The 17129-nt window shown below is 58.7% G+C and overlaps 1 protein-coding gene across 2 annotated transcripts; it reads right to left on the bottom strand.

Moving 5' to 3' along the window:
* Positions 1-161: 161 nt before the first annotated feature.
* Positions 162-16350, bottom strand: FSCN2 (fascin actin-bundling protein 2, retinal). Of its 2 annotated transcripts, none has more exons than XM_024234886.3 (5): positions 8106-16350; positions 2455-2611; positions 1028-1149; positions 502-741; positions 162-416 (listed from the first exon to the last, which is right to left on the bottom strand). In XM_024234886.3, the coding sequence occupies exons 1-5, from the start codon at positions 8929-8931 to the stop codon at positions 211-213; spliced, it is 1551 nt and encodes a 516-aa protein (XP_024090654.1). In that variant the 5' UTR covers positions 8932-16350; the 3' UTR covers positions 162-210. The 2 variants fall into 2 exon arrangements, with proteins under 2 accessions (XP_024090654.1, XP_024090655.1); XM_024234887.3 differs by having other exon boundaries at positions 502-669.
* Between the last annotated feature and the right edge of the window lie 779 nt (positions 16351-17129).

Below are 17129 nucleotides of genomic sequence, written 5' to 3'. Positions count from 1 at the left end.
CACCGGCCTGGGTCACCCTGCCCATCCACAAGATCACCTCCCAGACGGGAGTCTTTGGGCACTGGGAAGTTGTGGGCGCGCTCTAGTTTGGGGAGGATTGTGGGCCTCCTCCACCTCCAGCTGCAGGACCCCCATGCGGCGCCCCGGAGCCCACCCACAGCTGCGGGACAGACATGGTTTAATGCGCGACAGGCTGGTCTGGGCGCGGCCTCAGTACTCCCAAAGCGCGGTCCCGGCCGGTGCATCGGCGTCGGCCCGCAGCAGGCCCGAGGCGCCGCCGCGCAGGTACTTGCCGCTCCGGGCGCGGATGGCCAGGCGGCCGCGTTCCCGGAACTCGAAGACGAAGTCCTCGGCGCGTTCGCCATCGCTGCACACGCTGCCGTGGCTGCCCGTGTACCAGAACCCTCCGTCGCGGCCTGGGGGACGGGACGGCGTCGGCGGGGGTGTCCACCAGCCCGCTGCCACCCCCGCTCCCGGGTGCCCACCCGGCCCGCCGCGCACCTCGGATCTGGTAGGCGCCGTCGCTGAAGCTCAGGTGGAAGACGTCGTAGACGGAGCGGTTGGTGTCCAGCTGGTTGGAACCGCGGTGGTGGCAGACGAAGCCGTCCAGGCCGCGCAGCACCAGGATGGGCCGGTTGATGAGCTTGAGGGTGAACTCCTCGTCCTTGCCTGGCGGGGAGAACGTCTGCTGCGCTGCCCCTCCCGCCACCTTCCCTGTCCAGGCCGGGCGGGGTGGGGCCCCTGGGAAACGCCACACCTGGACTTAGGGACCCAGGTTTGCCATTGCCTCATGTGCGGCCTTGGCAAGGCTCCTAGGGGGTTCCCAGCAGCGGAGATAAGGACACTCAGACCTAACTGTTTCCCTTGCCAAGACGAGTTATCTTGACTAGCAAGTAGGACTCCATGACAGCACCTGTTCCGTGGGCTGGGGAGGGTCCAGCTCTTGGTGGAGATGGGGTGTCTGGGCAGGTCCTTTCCCTGGGTGGAGACAGCCCCAGCCCCAGTCCCTGGCAGGCAGAATGCTCACCCACAAAATCGCTGATAGCCGCCAGCTGCCCATTCTTCTTCATGCACACGTAGCGCCCATTGCTGGCTTTGAGTGCTACCCGCCGGCCACACCACTCCATCTCAAACATGGTGTTGGTGGAACTGGAGGGAGCAGCAAAAGGTCTCCTCAGGACAGCAGGAGATGGGGGTACAGGGTCTCACTTCCCCATCCTCCTCAGGTTCCAAGGAGTGGGACAGGAGCTTGTCCTCCACTGACACACCCACCACCATCGGGAGCTACCCCTCCCCAGTGGGCTTTCCTTTCTGACTGAGCTGCTACGGCAGTCCTCATGGCCGAGGCAGTGATGATGGTGGGAGTGATGGTGCAGGTGATGGGGATGGTGGGGATGGAGATGGGGATTGTGATGGGGATGGGGATGGAGATGGGGATGGTAGAGATGGGGATGGAGACGGGGATGGTGGAGATGGTAGTGGGGGATGGTGATGGGGATGGAGATGGTGATGGGGATGGTAGAGATACAGATGGGGATGGTGATAGGGATGGTGATGATGGTGATGGAGATGGTGGAGATGGGGATGGGGATGGTGGAGATGGGGATGGTGATGGGGATGGTGGGGATACAGATGGGGGTGGTGATGATGGTGATGGAGATGGTGGAGATGGTGATGGGGATGGTGGTGATGGGGACGGTGATGGTGGAGATAGAGATGGGGATGGTGGTGATGGGATGGTGACGGTGGAGATAGAGATGGGGATGGCGAAGATGGAGATAGGGATGGGGATGGTGGAGATGGTAATGGGGATGGTGGTGGTGGGGATGGGGATGGGGATGGGGATGGGGATGGTGATGGGGATGGTGGTGGGGATGGGGTTGGTGGAGATGGGGATGGGGATGGTGATGATGGTGATGGGATGGTAGAGATGGGGATGGAGATGGGGATGGTGGTGGGGATGGTGAAGATGGAGATGGGGATGGTGATGGGGATGGTGGAGATACAGATAGGGATGGTGATGATGGTGGAGACGGGGATAGTGATGGGGATGGTGGTGATGGTGGAGATGAGGATGGTGATGGGGATGGTGAAGATGGAGATAGGGATGGTGATGGGGATGGTGGAGATGGAGATGGGGATGGTGGGGATGGGATGGGGATGATGGGCCCTGAGCCCCAGCCCATGGGTCATGGGTATGGTGATGGGGAAGGAGACGGGGATGGAGATGGGGACGGTAGGGATGGGGATGATGGGGATGGTGGTCATGGGGATGGGGATGGTGGTGGTGGGGATGGAGATGGGGATGGTGGTGGTGGGGATGGGGATGGTGGGGATGCAGATGGTGGGGATGCGGATGGTGGGGATGGTGATGATGAGGATGGTGGTCATGGGGATGGGGATGGGGATGGTGGTAATGGGGATGATGGAGGAGGAAGAGATGTGTGTACTCACACTTGTGTGGCTGTGGCCTGAATGCCCCCATGGGTGACCAGGGTCCAGTAGCCCCCAGTGCTGGAATAGAAGGTGCACTTCTTTGTCTCCTGGTCAATTTGCATCAGGAAGGTCTCATGGTCTAGTTCATCATCCTGATTGGCTGAGACGTTGACCCCTGGAGGGAGGAGATGGGGAAGCCCCTCACGCCTCTCCTGGGTAGGTAGCAGGGGAGGGGGCATATTTTTGGGGGCACCCCTGAAGCCAGAGGGGGGTCTCATCTAGAACCCTCTTGACTTGAGAAGATTTGGAAGGCACCTCTTAGAGAGCCTGGGAACCCCGCCCCAGGGCCATATGTGCCGTCTGTGGACCCTGCACACTGTCCCCAAGGAAGCCCTGACCTCCCTCCACACCCCCAGGAGCCAGGCCCTTCTGCTTGGCACAGCCCCCACTCTCTGCTAATCAGTAATCATCTGGTAATCTCCTTGCCCTGCTCTCTTGACCCAGGGCTTACACCAGCCTCTATTTATAACTCACCCTAAGCTGCTGGATGGGCACAGGCAGGACCTAATGAAGGGGATGGTGGGGATGGAGATGGGGCACCTGTGGGCACCAGCCAGGGGATGGTCCCTGTCACCTCTGCAGCTTCCCCCAACCATCTGTGCTTGGTCTACCAGGACCCCTGGGAGAGGACAAGACTGCCCCGGGCTCCATCTGGGGTTCCTGCAAGGGGATGGAGGGGCACCCATGCCCAGCATGGGGACAGCAGGCACCAGAGCCTCCCCAGGATCTTCTGTGAACTGAGTCCCTGGCTCCTCCCACAAACCACCTCCCTGTTTGCATGGCAACCAGCCACTGGGAGTGGTGTGTCAGATTGCAGAGCCCCCCATGAGGCCCAGGGACTCTGGTGGCCTGTCCAACTGGGGACCAGGAGGGAGTGGTGGGCAGAGCTCCACAGGGCCTGAGGGTGGGGCCAGATCCCATCCCACACTGTCCCCAGGGGAGAGGGCACCAGGCTGTGACCATGCCAGAGAGCTTGGGACCTGCTGCCTTCTGCCAGCCCCAAAGCTGCCCCTCACGCCCCAGGCTGGGGTCTCCCTCACACTCATCACTGATCAGATGCAGAGGAGCACCCAGCATGTCCCCTGCACTGTGGCCGAGTATTTGTGCCAGCATCCCCACTGCCACCAGCTCTAGATCCTGGCAAATACTGAGCTAAGAGCAGCTGCCTGGGCCCAGTAGAGGGCAACACTGACATGGGGCCCGGGGGCAGCAGGAGCCCTCAGCAAGAGGGGCCCATGAGAGGCATGGGAACGCCATCCCCGTGGGCACTGAAGGAAGCCACAGCATCGCAGGGCTCCCCCCGCCACCGCACCTCCCAGACCAGCACTTTGGTGTCCCCAGTGTTGCCCCCACACCTCCTTCAGACAGGATGCTGTCTGGGGCTACCTCACTCAGCCATCTGCTTCCGGGGACTTGGCCTCAAAATAGGAGAGGAGTGGGGTCCGCACTGGTCTCGGCAACACTGGTTTTACCCTCTCCAGAGGGGCTGGCTGAGCAGTTGGGGGACTCAGTTCTGGCCAATGAGCGTGAAGAAGTGTCTGCTAGGACTTAGGGGAGAAGTTTTCTTACTTCTGAGAAGACACAAGCAGAGCCAGTGCCTCTTTTTCCTCTGGACTTTGTCCTGCCTGGATGTGAGGCCTGGAATACCAGCAGCCACATTACGACCATGAGGGCGTCAGGCTGAGGTCAGAGCTGACCCAGGAGAGTGGTTTGGTGAGGAGGCAAGAACAGAGGACTCCGGGGAAGCTGCTGAGTGGGTGATAGTGGCTGCCTGGGAACCCACCATGCCCAGGGCTCTGGACTCCCGTTTCAGGAGATGACCAGTGTCACTGCTTGAGCCAGCCTGTGGCCAGTTTTCTGTTACTGGCAGCATTAGACACTGCCTACCATGCTGTCTGTTGGCAGAAATGAGCAGGCTCTGGCCGATGGGGGGATACATGCAAGCCTGGGTGCTCACTCCCCTCCCAGGGGGAAGAGAGAGTTAGGCGCCGCCCAGCCAGGGAGATGCCTCGACGAAGGGCCTGCCATTTGGCCACTCCACAGAGGCCAGGCAGGGGTGATGCTATGGCACCACCCACACTGCAGCTGCCTTGGAAGCTGTGGGGTTCCATGCCTCAGGACTGAGATGCCATGTCTCACTCCCTACAGCACTGGCCGCCAATCCAGAGCCTGAAACACCTGGTGGTTGGGTCCTTACCCTCAGCCCTGTTGAAGGCAGGGAGGTGAGGGGCTGCTGCTTCCTGCTTCTGAAGTGGGAGATGGGAGCTGGTCTTGAGTAGGAGGTTCTCCCCTCAAAGGGACGATGGGGTCAGATGCAGGGTGGTTGAGGATCAAGAGACTGAAAAATGGTCCATACAGTCCCCATTCCTCCACCACTCTATCAGCACCCCTCCATCACCATCACCACCGTCAACATCATCACCATCACTATCACCACCACCATCACTATCATCGCCATCACCATCATCACTGTCACCACCATCACCACCATCATCACCACCATCACCACCGTCATCAACATCATTACCATCATCACCATCACCATCATCACAATCCCCACCATCATCACCATCATCATCACCAACATCACCATCACCACCATCACTATCGCCACCACCATCACTATCACCATCACCATCACCATCACCATCACTATGACTGCCATCACCATCATCATCACCACCATCACCATCACCACCACCACCATCACCATCATCACCACCACCTCACCATCATCACCATCACCATCACCACCACCACCATCACAATCACCACCACCACCATCACCATCATCACCATCACCACCACCATCACAATCACCACCACCATCACCATCATCACCATCACCACCACCATCACAATCACCACCACCACCATCACCATCATCACCATCACCACCACCATCACAATCACCACCACCATCACCACCACCACCATCATCACCATCACTATCACCATCACCATCATCACCACCACCATCACCATCACCACCACCACCACCACCACCATCACAATCACCACCACCACCATCACCATCATCACCATCACAATCACCATCACCATCACCACCACCACCACCATCACCACCACCACCACCATCATCACCATCACTATCATCATCACCATCACCACCATCACCACCACCATCACCATCATCACCATCATCACCATCACCATCATCACCACCACCATCACCATCACCATCATCACCATCACCATCACCACCACCACCATCACCATCACCATCATCACCATCACCATCATCACCACCACCATCACCACCACCATCACAATCACCATCACCACCATCACAATCACCATCACCATCACCACCACCACCACCATCACCATCATCACCATCACCATCATCACCATCACCATCACCACCACCATCACCATCATCACCATCATCACCACCATCACCATCACCATCATCATCATCACCACCATCGCCATCACCATCATCACCACCATCATCATCACCACCATCATCACCATCACTATCACCATCACCATCACCACCATCACAATCACCACCACCACCATCACCACCACCATCACAATCACCACCACCACCATCACCATCATCACCATCACCATCACCATCACCACCACCACCACCATCACCATCATCACCATCACCACTATCACCATCATCATCATCACCATCACCACCACTATCACCATCATCATCATCACCATCACCACCACTATCACCATCATCATCACCACCATCACCATCATCATCATCACCATCACCATCACCACCACTATCACCATCATCATCACCACCATCACCACCATCACCATCATCACCATCACCATCATTATTGCCGCTGCCACCACACTGTCACCACCACCCTCACCTCCACCTCCACGCCACCATCCACATCACACCACCAATGCCATGGCCACTGCCATGACTGCCGCTTTGAGTCTGTTTCCCAAGCTGTCCATATACAAATGCCTAAAGGTCCAGTGTCTTAGGCTCCCACGGAGGAAGCATTCTTGCTGCCACTGTCCCACTTACCCCCTTTAACCACCTAAGGATTGCCACATGCCTGGGCCTGGGCCCTGGCCAGCAGGCGTTGCAGCTGGACTGTGGGCTGTGATGGGAAGGAAGGGCCATGGCCGTGCATCCACAGTTGAACCCTCACTTCTGGGATCCTGTCACTGCTGGGACAGGCCCGAGGACGCTGACTGCAGGTGCAGGACCCCATAGCCATGGCTGGGCTCCCCTCTCGGTGCGCAGGGTGGGGCCTCTGCCATCTGGCCCCAGAGTATCAGTGTGCCCAGGGGGCCTGGACATCCGTCAGGGCAGGGGCTTAGTGGGCACCTGGGAGCTGCCAGGAGATAGGGGAGCTCTCCTTGCCCAGCTGATGCTGGTCTGGAAGGACCCGAGTTGGGAGAAGGAGCTCCATGCACCCGGATCTCCCCACCTCACCTTTTCAGACCACCTCAGAGCCACTCTGGGGTGCATGGAGCCAGGAGCCCAAGTGGGTAGTGACTGCCCGGACCAGGGCGTTTCCCTCAGAGCTCAGCTTGTGGGGAAGGAGGAACCGCTGGGGTTCATCCCATAGGTGGTGGAGGGAGTCACGCAGGGAGGCAACTGGTGACCTGGGAACTGGGGAGAGCCAGGCTACGCCCCACTGGTGCCTCCCCACCAGGAGCCCAGGCCCCGGGTGAGGCCGCCTGCCCACTGTGTCCTCCAGCACTGGAGCTGACCTTATGCCCCCCACTCCTGAGGACATGAGGCTCCACTGGTCAGGCACATGGTAGTGCTATCCCCGCCCTATCCCCAGCTCCCTGCCCTGCCCTGGGCCCCTCCCCAATTTCCTTTAAAGTCCAGAAAATGCAGGCGGGTGCGGTGGCTCACGCCTGTAATCCCAGCACTTTGGGAGGCGGAGGTGGGCAGATCACAAGGTCAGGAGATCGAGACCATCCTGGCTAACACGGTGAAACCCTGTCTCTTCTAAAAAGTACAAAAAATTAGCCGGGCGTGGTGGCGGGCGCCTGTAGTCCCAGCTACTTGGGAGGCTGAGGCAGGAGAATGGCGTGAACCCGGGAGGTAGAGCTTGCAGTGAGCCGAGATCACGCCACTGCGCTCCAGCCTGGGTGACAGAGCGAGACTCTGTCTCAAAAAACTAAATAAATAAATAAAGTCCGGAAAATGGGGTGGAGAAAAAGAAGGGGAGATATGGGCCCCCCACAGCCTCCTGCCCACATGCCCCTCATGGCACCAGGCCAGGCTGTGGGCCTCCTGACCCTGCTGGGCACTGCCCATCGCCTGGCCCACACCTCTCTAGTCTCAGACTCCACAGCTGCCCAGGGCTTGGCTGAGACATTCTCCAGCTATGCTGAGAAAGGCCAGGAACCCCTGCCTCTGACCCTGAAGACACCGCCCCTCAGTGGGGGTCCCCTGGGCATGGCCCGAGGCCCACCCACCTGCACCCTGAGTGGCCACACATGTCCCACATGGATCCCCAGCCCAGAACAGACATGTGAACGCACAGACACGATACCACTCCCCGTGAGACCCCCACGGCCTCCTCTCTGAAGCGGGGGGGTCCCAGCACCCCTCAAGAGGTCACCACCTATGCCCTCCTTACCTTGCCGCACAGAGACGTAGCGGTGGTTGGCAGCCACCAGCACCACCTGTGGGTGACTCTCCTCCAGGTCAAAGAGCTCGTCCTTGCCGGGCCGCGTGTTTCGGCCGGCCTTGAGGGTGCCTGCAGGTCCCACGGGTGCCAGGTAGCGGCCGTCACAGTCCTTGAAGGCCAGCTTGCCCGCCTTGAACTCCAGCGTGTAGCAGGCACGGGGCTCAGGCTCCCAGACCAGGCGGCCGTCGCTGCACAGGTAGCGGCTGTCACAGGATTTGAGGCAGTACCGTCGGCTCCGGAAGATGAGGGTGAGGAGGGCGTCCACGCCCCAGGGCTTGTCACCGTCTGCGGCCATCTCGTCCTCCCGCGGGCACAGGTGCACGTAGCGCCGCCGGCTCACGCTCAGCAGGTGGGCCTGCGGGTGGATGGCCAGGTGCACGGTCCACAGCTCGGCCGGGGAAACGGCTGTGGCAAAGCAGGACAGCTGGTCCTCGGTGCCTCCGAAGAAGCGGCCGTGCGGCTCTGACTGCAGTACCCAGCGCCCATCTGGCTGTGGCAGGACCAGGAAGCGGCAGTCACGGCCCGGCTGCTCTGCCTCACAGGCCACGCGCCCGTCCTCTTCTGCCGACAGGTAGCGGCCCAGGTGGCTGCTGCGAAGCAGCACAGCCGTGCCTTGTCCTGGGTCGGGTTCCAGCACCCAGGTCTGCTTCCTCTTGAGGCTGGGTGCCGAGGCGTTGACCTTGAAGCCGAAGCTCTCAGCTGTCAGGTAGCGGTCAGTGTCATTGACGAGGCCAAACTGGATCTTCAGCACCTGGTGCAGGCCGTTGGTCGGCATCTTGAGGCTGGCCGGGTCCCCGGAGAGGCCTGGGATGCTCCCTCTGAGTGCTCACGGCCCCCACGGTCCCCCAGAAGCCCGGGTCGGCTCGGCTGGCCTGCGGCCCCCAGACCCAGCCGGCGTCATGAACCCCCTGCCTGCTCTGACCTGCCTCTGACCTGCGGCAGCAGCCTGGGCAGCTCTTAGAGGGCCGGCGGGCGGCAGAGGGCGGGCGGGGAGGGCGGATCAGAGACGTGCGGCTTAGGAGCGGCACCTTTCATTACCCTCAGCTTGGATTTCAGCCACTCCCGGATTGCACAGAGTCCAGGGCCTGAGGGCCTACAGGGCTGGAGGGCAGGGTTGATCCCCCTTTCCCCAGAGCGTGGGCCCAGCACCCCTCTTCATGGCCCTGCACCCTTTGGCCTCTCTCGTTCCTGCCCACCTCCTTCAACCCCCTGTGTGGGCTCCCAGCCCGGCCCAGCCCTTCCGGATGTAGAAGCCGCCCAGTGGAACGCTCACAGCTCGGCCGCAACCTGATCACCACAAGTACCCTCGGTGGCCGCCAGGCCCTCAGCCAGATCCAGTTACTGCTTCTCTGATTCCTGCTGCCAGAAGCACAGCAAGGACCCCACCCGCAACCTGCAGCCCAGGTCGCCTCCACCCCAGACCGGCCTCTGGCCACGCTGCTCAGGCCCCAGAATGACGCACTGGACTGCTGCCCACGCCGGAGGGTGGAACACACTGGCCGTGCAGCCCTGCATGAAGGGGGCAGAGTCAGAGGCCCTGGGCTGGCCCAGCCCCAGAGCACTCCTGTGCGCTCTGAGCAAGTTGCTGGGCCCTGAGGCTGCCCCTTCCTCTGCTGTGAGCTGGAGAGAAGCCAGCCTCACTTCACTTTGGAGTCTTTACGGATGTGGATCCAGGAGGCTGGTGGGACGATGTCCACCCCATGCTCCCAGCAGTGGCCCTTGGAATCTGGGAGAGGATGAAGGTCAGCAGGCTGGGAGAGACTGGAAGTGGTTACACCTGTCCCCAGCACCTCCTCGCTCTAGGCCACCTGGCTGTACCCCTTCCCCAGAGCCTGAGGGGCACTGGGCCCTGCTCACCGTGCCTGGCTCCTGCACCTGCCTCGGGCTCGGAGCCAAGCAGTGAAACCAGAGCTGCCCACCCTGGGCCAGGGCCAGCCCGGTGTCCTCTTCCTCATAACAGCGTGTGGCCCTCCCATCTCCCTGGGGACTGGAACAGGGGCCACGGGGAATTTCCGGTCACAGCCTGGAGTCACTCCCCTGTCCTCCTGGGCCCCCCATCTCCTGAGTGGCCATCATGGGGGTCCCCATATGGCAGGAGTCTAGCCAAAAGCAAGACACCTGTGGGCTGGGCACCTGTGGGCTCCAGAGGTGGGCGGGGCCGTGGTGGCAGAGTGTGCACAGACTCAAGGGCTCTTCCTCTGTTCTCTAAGCCCTGGACAGCAACCGTGCCAGGCACCTGCAGACACGGGAGGAAAAAGAGACCTGTCCCCACTGTCCCCACGCTCAGGGGCCAGAGAGACTCCCACATGCAAATACCCCCCAGGGCACGGTGTACGCCACGACGCCAGGGCCTGCTCTCGTCTCTCCCTGTGTGCTGGCCTCATCCGCCTCTGTGATTCACACGCATTTATGAGGCACCAACTGTGTGCGAAACCAGGTCATGTGCCAGGCACCATCCTAGGGAGAAGCAGTCTGGGGTTTTACCTCCTCCCCAGAGACGATGCCCACACACACTCTCCCACAGTTTCCAGGGAACTGAGGACCCAGGCCTAGCACTGATGCCAGGGAAGTGTCTCTGGTTTAGGGGCACAAGCTGGGGTGCTGCCTGCACCTCAATTTCCCATTGAATCTTCTTTTTAAAAAAACTTTTTCTTGAAACGGGGTCTCGCTCTTCGCCCAAACTGGAGTCCAGTGGCGCAATCTTGGCTCACTGCAACCTTTGAGCTCAAGCAGTCCTCCTGCCTCAGCCTCCCATGTAGCTGGGATTACAGGCACTTGCTACCATGCCCGGCTAATGTTTGTATTTTTAGTAGAGATGGGGTTTCGCCATGTTGCCCAGGCTGGTCTCGAACTCCTGACCTCAAGTGATCTGCCCGCCGCAGCCTCTGAAAGTGCTGGGATTCCAGGCGTAGCCACCGTGCCCAGCCTCCCGCTGGATCTTGAGGGCACAGCTCAGTTGGTCTGTAAGCAGTGGGGGAAGCCGGAGGGGCAGCTGTGCCCATGGTCCCCCCACCCCAGGCACAGACACTGGCTTCACCGCCACACCCCAACGCCCAGCCAGGCTGAGAAGGAGCCCAGGCGGCCTGCCCCTCTGATTGGCATGACGGCCTCATTAGCGCTGTCTGGGCTGGCAGGGTGCTTAGGTATCAGGTGCCCAGAGGGAGGAAGCCTGGCCGCCAGGCACTAAGTGGGCCTGGCTCTGGGCAGCCTCTTGGTGGCAGAGCCAGAAATGATGGCAGCTCCTCAGTTCGGGGGCCCCACAGGTCCACGTTGGGTGGGGCTGCCTGGCACTGACCCAGGTGTGTGAGCTAAGGGGGACTCTAGGGCCCCAGGGGAGGGCGACTGAAGGGTGGGCACCCGGACCAGGCTTCCTTGGAGGGAGGCCGTTTACAGGGATTCCAGCCCCTCCTGCCTCCACCTCAGGACCCCAGGCTCTTGCCCAGCCACCTGCTAGGATCGTTTCCTCTGGATTCCCAGCAAGGTTTCTGGCACACAGCAGGTACTTAATAAGTGCCTGAGATTGTTGGATGTCGGGAGTCTGGTTCTTTATTATTTTTTTTTCAGACAGAGTCTCACACTGTCACCCAGGCTGGAGTGCAATGGCACAATCTTGGCTCACTGCAACCTCTGCCTTCCAGGTTCATGTGATTCTCCTGCCTCGGCCTCCCGAGTTGGTGGGATTACAGGCGCCTGCCACCATAGCCAGCTAATTTTTTGTATTTTTTAGTAGACACGGGGTTTCATTATGTTGGCCAGACTGGTCTCGAACTCCTGACTTTGTGATCTGGCCTCCTCAGCCTCTCAAAGTGCTGAGATTACAGCCATGAACCACCAGACACAGCCTTTTTTTTTTTTTTTTTGAGACAGATTCTTGCTCTATCGCCCAGGCTGGGGTGCAGTAGCACCATCTCAGCTCACTGCAACCTCCACCTCCTGGGTTCAGGCGATTCTCCTGCCTCAGCCTCCCAAGTAGCTGGGACTACAGGTGTGTGCCACCATGCCCGGCTAATTTTTGTATTTTTAGTAGAGATGGGGTTTCACCATGTTGGCCAGGCTGGTCTCGAACACCTGACCTCAGGTAATCCACCTGCTTCAGCCTCCCAAAGTGCTGGGATTACAGGCGTGAGCCACCGTGCCTTGCCATCTGGTTCTTTTTTTATTTATTTTAGAGACAGGGTTTTGTTCTGTCACCCAGGCTGGAGTGCAGTGGTGCTATCTTGGCCAATGGCAGCCCCGACCTCCTAGGCTCAGGCGATCCTCCCACGTTGGCCTCCTGAGCAGCTGGGATCCCAGCACAGGGCAGGGTTCTTGTGTGATGGGCTGAGCCTCTGCCCATGGGTGCAGCGTCGTGCCTGTGTGTGAGTGTGGTGTGTGTGTGTGTGTGTCAAGGTGCTCATGGATGAGGGTGGGCAAAGGTTGCCAGAAGGGTCACCTGCTGGGCCAACTCTGGACCCTGGGAATGTCATCCTGGATCCCAGCCTGAGAGCCTACTCAGGGCGACCCAGCAGGGAGCCCAGGTTGCACACTGCCCAAGGGAGGCGGTTTCCAGAGTCTGACTCATACTCCAGACATACACAACTCACAAGAGCGTGTGGTGGGCTGGGGTACTCTAGCCCTCTGCAGTGTTCTCAGGCAACAGGGAGCACTCCTCCCACTGACCCCCTCCAAGCCCTGTGGCCACACCTCCGGAGGTGCCAAACAACCACTCACATGGGGTACACACGCGCCTGCCACCCTGACATGTGCAGGCTGCACTGTGGGGACATTCAAAGCCGCTGCCACTCTGAGAGCTCCACGCCCCACCCTCGCCCACCTCTGAGGCTGGCGGAAGCCCCTGCCCAGTGTGTGCCTGAGGCCCAAGCTGAGGTCTGCACCTAGGAGAGGGTGCCTTGTCCTGATGGGCACTGAGAGGCTGTTTGGGGTAGCAGTACCCCCAGCCCCCTGGTCCAGGGAGCAGCCAGCTATGACAGACTTCCTGGCCTCACCTGAGCCCAGAGGGCAAGGAATGCCTCAGCCATCAGAATCCCCCGGCAGCCTCCCCTGAGGCCTGAGCCTCAGCCTCCATCCCTCTCAGTGCAGGGCCAGCTGGGCAGGACCAGGAAGCCATGCGCCCCCACCGGCCCCTGGTGTCCACCCTCAGGTTTCCCAAGAGCCCTCAGGAAATCGTTCCCTTTCTGAGGTGCTGGTGGACGGGCTGTCCTGGTGCTCCAGGGTCCCCCCTTCCCCTCCCCCAGTTGGCCCCTCTGGTGCTACAAGGGGAAGGACCCCAGCACCCCATGCCTAGACCACTGATCCTGGATGCTTGAGCCCAGCCTGGGCTCCTGCTGGCACGCTGTCTGCTGCCATGGTGACCGGCACGTGCTCCAGGCTGGATGCCCTGCAACGCTGATGCTGGTGGTGTGAGCTGGCACAGGCCTGCGTGTGTGCAGCTGGGGGAGAGGTGGCTCCTCGCCCTCCTGGCCTGGAGCCCTGGAAACTGGGAAATGGAGACCTGGGGCCACCCCGAGGCTGAGGACCACGCCTTTCACAGGCCAGCAGTGCCTGCAGCCCTCCCTGCAGGCATCGGAGGAGCCCCCACCTCAGTGTCAGGCCCTGACTGCTGCCACTCCTGTTGGCATCCCTGTCTCCAGTGATTCCCAGGTACTCCACCCTCCCCCTTGTCCCCGTGCCAAGCCCCTGCCCAGGCTCTGTTGTCCCCTTGGCCCTGCAGCCAGGTGAGGGCCACCCTGCTGGGCACACCAGGCCTTGATGTCCTCAATCCTGGCCCAGCACCTGCTCCCCGGGGCCCAGCCCCTGGTGTTCCTGAGCACAGACCTGCAGCCTGGCGACCTCATGATTTTTTCATGGCTGAGCTATCGGCTCCGCTGCCGTTCCACTCACACGGGCGAGGGGGCCCAACTTCTCTTTCTCTGGCCTGGGTTGGTTTACTGAGGCCGGGTTTAGGGTGACAGGCTCTATCGGCAAGGCAGGGGGCAGGGCAGGGTTGGAATGAAGAGCTTAGGGAGGGGCTCTCCAGTGTGGCTGCCTGCCTGCTCGGAGAATCCCCCTCCCCTCCCTGCCCCTCCCCGCAGGCAGCTTCCCAAACTGCAGTTGGGGTTCATGGCTGGCTGCTCCGGAGCCTCCCCTTGGAACTCTCAGGGCAGACAGCCCACACAGTCTCCTGGCTTTTGTCTTCTGTGAAATCATAAGGTGCTGGTGGGGGGCTGTGCCTGGAAGGGGAGGGGAGGAAGAGCATCTGGCAGAGGGCTCTAGGCCTTGCCGGAAAACTCTGGACCCCAGCAAGGACAAAAGTCCCCAAAGGGACCCCAAGGGCAGAAGCGAAGGTGTCTCAACAAGCCAAGATGCTTCACAACCACTGAGGCGATGGAGCCTCCAACCCCTGAGCCCCAGGACCTTTGCACATGCCAGGAGCAGGAGGAGAGTGTTCATGAAAACCCCGTGAGCCCCTGGCTGCTTGAGGCTTAGAGTGACGAACAGATCAACTTTCCGAGAAGAGATGGCTGTCTACAGCCCAGCTGGACTTACACACAGGTGCACACCACAGACATGGACACCTGGCGTGGACGAGCCCACAGCTCTGCAGGTGGCAGCCTCTGCCCAGCCCCTGTCTACCTGCATCTACACACACACACAGGCGTGCATACGCCCTGCCCACTTGTAATGCCACGTCCACCTGCAAGTTCAGTCGTGCAAGGACCAACCATCGCAGGCACTCAGGGAGTACGTACGGTGTGCCAGGAACCGTGCTGGGGAAAGGAAAGGAATTAACTCTACCTCTGACTTCTGGGACAAAACAGAAACGGACCATTTACCACTCTACAGTGAGAAGGGCTCTGCACATGGTCACCATCGTGGTGTCACCCAGCTCCCTTGGGGACAATGCCACACCACTTAGCTCCATGCATTCAAGTTGGTCTGCTTTCTAAAAAAGTCTCATTGCCTATAGTAAATGAAATGGTGCAGAGAACAAGAGAGGCCTTGGGAATTAAAAGTATGATAGTTTGGCCAGGCACAGTGGCTCACGCCTGTAATCCAAGCACTTTCGGAGGCCGAGGCAGGCGGATCACGAGGTCAGGAGTTCGAGACCAGCCTGACCAACATGGTGAAACCCCATTTCTACTAAAAATACAACAATTAGCTGGGTGTGGTGGTCCACGCCTATAATCCCAGCTACTCAGGAGGCTGAGGCAGGAGAATTGCTTGAACACAGGAGACGGAGGTTGCAGTGAGCTGAGATCGCGCCATTGCACTACAGCCTGGGCAACAGAGTGCAGAGTGAGACTCCGTTTCAAAAAAAAAAAAAGAGTTTACGACAACAAAATGTTATACATGATTTTGGATTAGATGAGGAAAACACACTATGGAGGACATTTCTGGGACAAGTGTCATTACCGAAGTTGTATGATCCACGCCATCATTGACTGTCAATTGGATAAACAGTGTGATACTGATGTTGCCTGATTTTGATCACTGTTCTGTGGTTATAGAAGAAAACATCCTTGTTCTTAGGAAACACACACTAAAATAGTAAGGGCATCGTGCCTGAAACCTGCTTCCAAAGGGCTCAGAAATAGAAGGAGAATGATAAGCAAACATGTCAAGATGTTTAAAACTAGGTAAGTTTGAAATTTCAAAACAAAGGCTGGGTGTGGTGGCTCACACTTGTAATCCCAGCATTTTAGGAGGCCAAGGCGGGTGGACTGCTTGAGCCCAGGAGTTCGAGACCAGCTTGGGTAACACAGCAAAACCCTATTTATACTACAGATACAAACATTAGCCAGGCGTGGTGGCATACACCTGTAGTCCTGGCTGCTGGGGGATGGAGAGGGCTGAGGTGAGAAGTTCGTTTGAGCCTGGGAGGTCGAGGTTACAGTGAACCGAGATGGCACCAATGCACTCTAGCCTGGATGACAGAGTAAGACCTTGTCTCAAAAAAAAAAAAAAAAAAAAAAAAAAAGCCGGGCATGGCTCATGCCTGTAATCCCAGGACTCTGGGAGGCCAAGGCGGGTGGATCACCTGAGGTCGGGAGTTTGAGACCAGCCTGACCAACGTGGAGAAACCCCGTCTCTACTAAAAATACAAAAATTAGCCAGGCGTGGTGGCACATGCCTGTAATCCCAGCTACTAGTGAGGCTGAGGCAGGAGAATCGCTTGAACCTGGGAGGCGGAGGTTGCGGTGAGCCAAGATCGCGCCATTGCACTCCAGCCTGGGCAACAAGAGCGAAACTCTGTCTCAAAAAAAAAAAAAAAAAAAAAAAAAATTTCAAAACCAAAAGGTTAAAAACTATAATAAATAAAATGAAAAACTCCACTGAAGGGTTAGAAGTCAAGGAAATATCCCAGAAAGTTTAAAAAAACAGAAGAAAAAAACTAGAATATTAGAGAATAAATCCAGAAGGTATAATGCCCAATTAACAGAAATCCCAAAACAGAAGAACAGAAAATAAAAGAAATTGTAAAACAAATAATACAAGCAAATTAGCAAGAACAGGCCCTAGGAAGTAGCCAAGATAATGAATGCAAAAGCATCACCAGGGACATGAAGCAATTTTAGATCAGCAAGAAAAAGCTTGAAGGCTCTTAGAGAAACACAACACCTGGACTCTGGATCAGGAATCCAGTGACCTTCATTTCTCATTAGCAGCAGTGCCGGCAAGAAACAGGGACGAAGCCTTGAAAATCCCAGGCCAGTTCTCAACTTGAAATTCCATCTCTCACCAAACTGCCAGTTTCAGGGTGTGAGCTCGAGGCACTTGCCGATACGCAAACTCAACACTGACTCGGGGGCTCACCTTCCCAGCTTGGTGATGCCCCCAAAGGATGCCTTGTCCTAAGGACTGGAGGAAACGGGGCCTGTCAAGGTGCTGGGCACAGTTAACCTTCAAGAGAGCCCAAGGTGTGTGTGGGTGGGGGCCAGGCATAGGGGGCTCCCCAGGGTGATTCCCTCCCACAGACGGAGTGGACACATGGGT

Source organism: Pongo abelii, chromosome 19 (genome assembly GCF_028885655.2).
Source record: "Pongo abelii isolate AG06213 chromosome 19, NHGRI_mPonAbe1-v2.0_pri, whole genome shotgun sequence".
Classification (NCBI taxonomy): Eukaryota; Metazoa; Chordata; class Mammalia; order Primates; family Hominidae; genus Pongo; species Pongo abelii.
This window is presented reverse-complemented; position numbering and strand designations above follow the sequence as displayed.

Bases quoted from the DNA above. Each gene is read 5' to 3' on its own strand.
- FSCN2 (XM_024234886.3), bottom strand. From the start codon at position 8,931: ATGCCGACCAACGGCCTGCACCAGGTGCTGAAGATCCAGTTTGGCCTC. The intron at 2,612-8,105 runs GTAAGGAGGGCA...TCCTCCCTCCAG, and splicing joins CTACGTCTCTGTGCGGCAAG to GGGTCAACGTCTCAGCCAAT. The intron at 417-501 runs GTGCGCGGCGGG...CCCGTCCCCCAG, and splicing joins CGGCGCCTACCAGATCCGAG to GCCGCGACGGAGGGTTCTGG.